Genomic DNA, 8,303 nt, shown 5'->3' on the forward strand with positions numbered 1-8,303 from the left:
GAGTTATATTCGGAAAGAATAAACCAGTTTTAAAAAGTTTAAAAACCTGCAAATAGGGATCGTAAAAAAATGAGGAAACAATGCTGGAGATACTGTAGACATTATTTACTCAAACTACAAACCCTTATTTTGGCTCTTATGTTACCTAGAATTATATTTGTTGGAGTCAAAATAGGGATTTGTAGTTTGAGTAAGTAATCCCTATTTGCAGGTTTTTAAATTCCCAATTATGTATCTTGTATATACATGTCTTGTTCTTTTGTAAAACGTATTTTATAATTTCAGTTACTGAAATTTTAAGTGTTTGTTTAAGCATAAGTTATATTTTTGTCGTTTTTTTTTTTGTATCCATTCCGTTGTAAAATATACATTAAAATTCAAATTTTACGAACCAAAAGCTAGACCTGATCCAGGCTATGAAAAACTTCGTTAATTAAGAAGTGAGTCGACATTAATTTGCGAGTCAAATAAGACAAAATGACTGAAGAAAAAGAAATGAAAGATGAGGTAAATTTTTCTGTGACTATATTTTCGTTCCTATTTTAACTTATTATATTAATTTGCCTGTGCATAATATTAACGTTCCATAACAAATTTATATGAAAAAAAGAGAAAAAACAAAAAGAAAAACTGACGGCTATACCTTAACTTGTAAGTTGTATATAATATATATGCTTAAAAAGTATCATTGTAAGGCTAAACACTGTTGTGAGTATTACATTTACAAATTACAGTTAATTGCGTGCGTATATACTATAAGTTATAAGTAGTACTAGTAGGTACTAAATAACGTTAGAACAATAACTTGGATTGTTAAAATTTCTCCCCTAATTGGGATTTGAACCTGGAACTCGACTTTTATCAGACTAACAAAGTTAATTAATGTCACCCTTTAATTTTTCTGAGTTAATCGAAACACTCGTATTCATAATCGTATTCCCGAACAACATGTGGCTTCTAATTCTATAATTTAACCACCACGTTAGAACAAATTAAAATTGCTATAACTATAGCTTAGCTTTAAGTTTCAAAATCTTCCAGCTTTGCCCTGTTGTCCTATTGTCTTCAGCCTTCGTAAAGAAGTAGCCTCTATCTAACTGGTCTCCTGTGTCATTTTGTAAGCTTCAGAATGATTACCTCTTAACCTTCTTTTAAAATAAAATAAAATATTAACATATCCATAACACAATAAATAATTTTCTTAGTAGCTCTCCTCTAACTTCTAAGCCCTCTGCAATAGGGCAGTAATAAATCTTAGATAAGGAGGTCAAACTGTACACAGTATTTCAATATTTCAAGTGAGGCCTAATTAAAGGTAAATATAGAGATAATTACCTCTCTTGTACTGTAATTAAAAACACCTAAAAATTACTAAACATATTGGAAACAAGAGACCAGTGATTCTTCAAGGCTCTCCTTGCACACCTGTCTATGGGAAAAATGAAAATATAAACCCAACCTTTACTTTTCAGGAAATATTTAATTTCCCCTCTTAAATTCCAGTAACTTAGTAAGTGCTGGTCCCCACTACTGACAATAGCAACTCGTTCTATATATGGGTAATTTTTGTCATCACTCGTTACATTTTTATCCACTTTTAATGCATTCACTTTCCCTGGATTGGAAACATATTCATTAAACTTTGTATATCTATGTACACAACTTCTGGCCATAGGTTATATAATAAAGTTGTCAGTTTACAGAAATATTAACTTGCATTTTGTTAGCTGTTACTTGCACTGTGGAAAAAGATATGGAAATGTTCTTTGCTTTTTCCATACCAGTCTTTCCATCAGCTGATTATATCATAAAAGTGTCTGATGTTTTAACTATCTAATATTTAGCAAAATATCAGGAATTACCTAACATATATGAGGGTTGTATCCTTACATTACTGTTATTCACATTACAACGTCCCCTCATCATTTCAATTTAAAATTATTTTATCCCTTCTTGTCACTCTACCTAGTCAATATTTTTCTTTTGTAGTATTGCTTATCTTCTTTCAAGAATGAATTACCAATGTTTGCTTCACTACTTCCTTTCAACCTGCAGATTTTCTCAGCTTAAAAATACAATAATTATGTTAGTTATGGTGATTAAATATGTGCTCCAGAAACATTTTTTTCAAAATTGAAATTTGCCTAAATAAACCATTAGAAAGATATAAATAGATAAAGTGAGTTAACATGTATATTATAAAGCTAAAACTCCTGACCATACACAGTTCACAGGTGCAAGCATTGTGGTGTTTATACATAAACTGATTTCCATGAAAGTATCAAATAGGTCTGCTTAATAAGGGGAGGATTGATTAGGAAATTTGTGAAGTAATATCACTTTGACAAAATGAATGAGTTTTCAGCTGTGAGAATTAACTAAATTGGACATGTGTTGGAAAGTATAAAACAATCTATTAATAAACACAAGAGAGTTGCCTTACTATTGGATTGGGGAATGGATTAACACCATTCTTCCCTCAAGGTAGACCTCTGTAGAACTGTTCACTTCACAAAACTAATCAGAACTGATCAAAACCAATGTTTCTTATTAAAACAGGTAACCTCAGTTTTAGCCAGACTCATTATGCATTTTCATGTGATGGACATTCTCTTACAAGAGACAAAGGCTGTAACCTCCAGATATCAGTGACCTATTTTGACACAAAGGGTGAGGTTGCAGCAATATTCACATGGGCAAAGTAGATACTATCTGCTAGTTAACAGCAGACACAATTGCAACTAGAACAAAACTCTAGTTTTCTTGATTATTTTGTTTATACCAAAACTGCATTAGAACAGACTAAACAAAATTTTCAAAATATATATATCTATTACTAAAAGATGGTGGAAAACATATACCCATATATCACAAAATTACACTAGTTATTCTTAAATTAATTTGAGAATTTGAAGTACCCAAGACTATTTACAGGGACTGGTTTGCTAAATTTTTTAACATTTGTTTCTGTTATAAAAGATAATGATACATGAAAATTTAGTCACTTCAAATTATTTTCTTGGGGCATCACTATTATTCTGATAATCACTTTTACTTCGATTTGAGGCCCTATAAGGTTAAACATTATCACCATTTTTTTTTAATTTTATACATGGTTCTCTTGACACTGTCGCACGTAATACTAAGTTTTCATTTAAAGTTTTTTCACATGTGGCAAATAAGAGATAGAAAATTTTAGGACTTTAAATGGTTTACCTAGTTTGAAATTGTGACTCAAGCTCTTAAACCCATAAAATGTTAAACAATTTGATTTTTGTTAACTAACCTACAATTTTTATATTTTAGTTACTTTTGTTACAAAATATATAACAATAAATACAAAAACAAGAATTTAGTGTTTGTGTAGCTGTCAAATATGCTTTTTAGAACATTAAAAATATATCGAGAAGTAGAATAAAATGTCCCAAAACTACTATAATTTATCTCGCTTGCTAACTAAGCATAATGGGTTAAAAAGTTCTGTTACTGCTTGGAGAAATGACTATTCAACACATGCTAAGTTTTTCTTGTGAACTACTGTCTTTAACCACCTAATATAAACAGTTGTAAGATTATTGTACATTATAATATTGGTTATAAATTTATTCATGAGACATATAGACATGATGTAAATAATTGGCATGAAAATTATGCAAAAATGAAAGGAGCTTCCATGGCGGGTTTTACAAATGTGTTGATATTTTAGCAAATAAAGAAGGTAGGCGGCTCAAGTTTTATATTAACTTTCTTGTCATTATGTATAGTTTGTTTTTTAATTGGTATTAAGCTTCAGCAGTCAATTTTTGATGTTACAAAATTCTGAAAGGGAAATATTGAAGCCAGAAGTGTCACATAATGTAAGTGAAGATTGAGAATTTTATTTAGATATTTCTTTTTGAAATGAAAAAATAAACTTAGATATGGTTATAATTTGAATTATCAACTACATTTTGATGCAAAGTTTATTGACATACAGTGATAATAAAATTGTTTAATTCAATTTGATTGCAGTGATAGAGTTAAGAGAAACTAATTAAAGGATTATGGATTTGTTCAAACATGATGAGTAACTGGTAATGAAGATTTCATACCTTGACACCCCTAAATTATTACAAGATGTTATCATCACCAAAACCTGAGGTTGGATAAAAATAGTTTACTTTTGTTTGGAATGCCTTCAAGTGTGGTGGAGGCAGAAAATTTAACCGAGTTCAAGAAAAGATTGGATGAATACATAGTAGTAAGGGGTGGTTATAGTTGGGAACTGGAAGGGACATCCTTGATAGTCTAATAAGCTCATTTTTGTTCCTTTAAAATTTTATAATTTATGAATTGGTCAGATGTAAACAATTTTGAGGAAATAAATTTATTTGAAATACAGGGTTACAGGGTGTTTTGTAGAGATAGAGTATTATAAAGAGGTGCTACTATAGCTTATGGTCTACACAGATACTATCATCATCACCTTTTTAAATTTCATTTATTTGGAATTGGGGCCATTTATTATAAATAATGCTTTTAAACCAATAAAGTACAAAATACCATTACATAACATTTTTGGGGCAAATATAATTGGTATGAAATTAGTTCCAACAATCAAAAGTAGCACAGTTATAACCTAAATTTAAGGTACTCTTATGGAACACACAACTTGTTAAATTATTATTATTTGCTGAACAAAAACGTGGATATATATATTGTTACGATAGTGGAAGTCACATGATGCTGGGAGCATGCGTGCTGGAGTTTCTGGAAGGATCATGAATTATTGGGGAGGCCCGTGTTTGTTCGAGGCACCCTCTTTTTTATTATATAAGCCTGACGAGAAAAACCAGCATGATTAAAGAGATAGATATAGATAATTAGTCAAGTGAGCAGTAGGTACCATAAGTCAAGTGTGTGAATCACTGTCATGTATTGCATGTGTTATAAAGGTTGTTAAGTTTAAAGTGGCTGTGGAAATTCTGTGTATTACAAAGTTGTATCAAGAAAGAATAAACTAGTTTTAATTCAGAAAGGACTTGTATCGCTGAAATTCTTCGGAAAGAATTTATAACGGAAATTAACAAATGAGCAGAAACGTAATAAATTGGTGTCAGAGAGTGGAACGGAAAAAAAAAAGAAAAAAAGAAAAAGATGGAAACGAGAAGTGGCAAATCAAACTACAGCTTAGCAGATTTGATGACAGCAATACAAGAACAGCAAAAGAAACAAGAAAAACGAGAAAAGACACAAGAAGAGAGATTACAGCAGTTGTTGGAGGAAAAAGAAAAGAAACAAGAAGAACGAGAAAATAAACAAGAAGAGAGACTACAGCAGTGGCAAGAAAACGTGCACCAGTGGCAACTGGAACAAGAAAGGAAACAAGAAGTACAAATGGAAAACATTAGTAAATTTCAAAGTGAATTAAATACATTAAAGGATGATTTACTGTCCTTTATACAGGGAGGATATATTAACCATGGACCTAATCAGCCCGAGACAACAGGAAGCCCCTTCCAGACCCCGCAGCTAAACCCTAATGGAGACATCTTCAGCCCTGTCAGAAGTCACATTCCTGACATGAGTGTCAGCAAGAGGGGTGATCTAGTATGAAGGCAGCCACAGGAATTCGATGGGAAGGCAACATGGGAGGCATATAAAGCACAATTTGAGCAACTGGTAGAAATGAATGGATGGACAGAGGAGCAGAAAGCAATGCACCTCACAACGAGCCTCAAGGGACAACCACTGGAAATACTTGGACAGTTGTCAGCAGATGACAGGCACAACTATAGAGCACTGGTAGTTGCTCTAGAACTCAGGTATAGAACTAAAAATCAGTCTGAAGTCTACAGGGCTAGGTTTAGGACTAGAGGCTGTGCTAAAGGGGAGAGCCTGCAACAGCTGGCACAGAATTTGAAAAGTATGGCACACAAGGCCTACCCAACTGCACCACCCAATGTCCTCAAGCTATTGTTGAGGGATCAGTTTATAGATGCCTTGGACAGTCCACAACTGATAATACAAGTAAAGCAAGCACACCCATCTACTATACAAGAAGCAATGGCCAGAACTCTTGAATTTGAATCCTCCGTTAAGTCCAGCACAGAGGTACCAAAGTTGGTACAGTCATCAGGATTCAAGGCCAGAAAAGGGCGGCTTTCAGAGAGGTTTGAGGGACTTTGCTGGCACTGTAACAAACCTGGGCACAAGAAAGCTCAATGCCGGCAACTTCAACATAGGGAAGATGCCATAGCAGGAAAGGCTGCTGCACAGAAGGGTTGTTTGATTTGTGGAGAGCAAGGACATATGAAGAGACAGTGTAAGAAGAATACTACCAATATGTCATCTTCAGGAAACCAGTAGTGGTTGGTGTTGAGGGACACCCACCAACCCCCATTGTGAAAGTCCCAACAGCTAAGTGTAAAATGGCATGCACACATAGTGTCTACATGACAGGAAAGCTGGATGGCCAAAAGTGCAACTTTGTCATAGATTCTGCATCTCATCAAACCCTTCTGAGTATTAAGGTGCAAGATCACAAAGAGTATCAGAAGCTATACAGAAGCTCTGTGGTGTGACAGGACTTTATGCAACGTTGTGGGGACCAGTGTGGGTAAGTATTGAGCTCATAGGCATGAAGGACAGACACAAGGTATACTTGGCTGACATTAAAGACCAATGCATATTAGGGTTGGACTACTTACTACCGAGGAAGTGTGTAGTTACCTTCAATAAAATGACGTTTGGCCAAATTCCAGTAAGTGTTGCTGCATCTGTTGATTTGCATGTTACAGCACTTAAGTCAACTACAATACCCCCTATGTCAGAGAAGATAATTTGGGGTAGAATAAAAGAACATCCCCACGAAAGCCCAATGCTTGTAGAAGCAGTGGAAGACCCATCCAGGCCAGTGGATGTGAAGATTGGGAGGTCACTTGTGGCAGGTCATCAAGTAGTACCCATAACAGTGGCTAATTTCTCTAAATGTGAGCAGACACTTAAGGAACGGGCATTGTTGGGTGTGTGCCATGAGGTAGAGCCAGTCAATATTAAGGCAAGAAATACGCCCATAAAGAAAGGTCATCTACTCCCAGAACATGTAACTGACCTCTATACGAAGAGCATAGTCCATTTGTCATCATCACAGGCTCTTCAGGTTAGGGAACTTCTGGCAAATTATGCAGCCATCTTTTAGAAAGGAGATCATGAACTCGGCTGCACAGACTTTGTGGAGCACAGAATAAACACAGGCAATCACCATCCAATAAAGATCCCTCCAAGAAGAATAGCTCCGGCAAAGCGACAAGAGGTGGAGAAGGTCATGGATGGCCTAATTAAGGAAGGGATAGTCGAGAAATCAGATAGTTCCTGGTCAGCTCCTGTTGTTTTAGTCCAGAAGATGGATGGGACCCAACGCTGCTGTGTGGACTTCAGAGCTCTTAACAGTATAATTGAAAAAGACCCATATCCACTGCCAAGAATTGATGATACTCTTGATGCCCTAAGTGGAGCCAGGCGGTTTTCAAATCTGGCTTTAAAGTCGGGTTTCCATCAAGTAAAAATGGCTGAAGCAGATAAACCTAAGACTGCATTTGGTTATGGCCAAGGCCTCTGGCAATACCGTGTGATGCCATTTGGGCTTGGCAATGCTCCGGCAACATTTGAGAAGCTGATGGAAAGAGTACTGGACAGCCTACAATGGAGGATAGCCCTAGTGTACCTGAATGATGTCATTGTGTTTGCAGCAATATTTGATGAGGAAGTATCCCGGCTAGAGCAAGTATTGAAATGTTTGAAAGCAGCAAACCTCAAACTCCATCCAAAGAAATGCTACTTGTTCCAGAAAGAGGTGTTTTACTTAGGTCACAAATCCCTCACTGCCGTACATACTGGATTGTGATGCTAGTAATGTCAGGATTGGAGGTGTTTTGTCTCAGAAAGTGGGTGAAAACGAACACATGGTGGCCTACTTCAGTAGGGTTCTGAGTAGACCACAGAGGAAATACTGTGTAATACAGAGGGAACTATAGTAAAGAGTCTGACATATTTCCATCCTTACTTTTATGGGGCTAGGTATACCATCAGGACAGACCGTGCTGCATTACGCTGGATAAGATCATTAAAGAACCCAGAGGAACAACTGGCACATTGGATCAGAAAGATCAACCAGGATAATTATGATATTGAATACAGAGAAGGAAAATCTCATGGAAATGCTGATGGACTGAGCCGATGACCCTGCAAAAATAAACTGCAGACATTGCTGCAAAAGAGAAGTTGAACTAACCAGGTGCCATCAAGCTGAGTCAAAATGACTG

At 35.5% G+C, this 8,303-nt stretch overlaps 1 protein-coding gene across 3 annotated transcripts in view; it reads left to right on the plus strand.

The window, feature by feature from the left end:
* The first annotated feature begins 368 nt into the window (after nucleotides 1-368).
* LOC106463068 (polyribonucleotide 5'-hydroxyl-kinase Clp1-like) overlaps nucleotides 369-8,303 on the plus strand; it is a 199,043-nt gene continuing 191,108 nt past the window's right edge. For 2 of the 3 annotated variants that reach the window (XR_002611405.1, XM_022390475.1), the window contains exon 1: nucleotides 369-507. Coding sequence is in view for 2 of the 3 variants with exons in the window: in XM_022390475.1 (XP_022246183.1) it covers nucleotides 478-507 (30 nt within the window). In the remaining variant the exon portion in view is untranslated. The remainder of the gene's footprint in view (nucleotides 508-8,303) is intronic. The other variant, XM_013923039.2, reaches the window with a different exon arrangement.

The sequence above is a fragment of the Limulus polyphemus genome, unplaced genomic scaffold, assembly GCF_000517525.1.
Source record: "Limulus polyphemus unplaced genomic scaffold, Limulus_polyphemus-2.1.2 Scaffold1316, whole genome shotgun sequence".
Classification (NCBI taxonomy): Eukaryota; Metazoa; Arthropoda; class Merostomata; order Xiphosura; family Limulidae; genus Limulus; species Limulus polyphemus.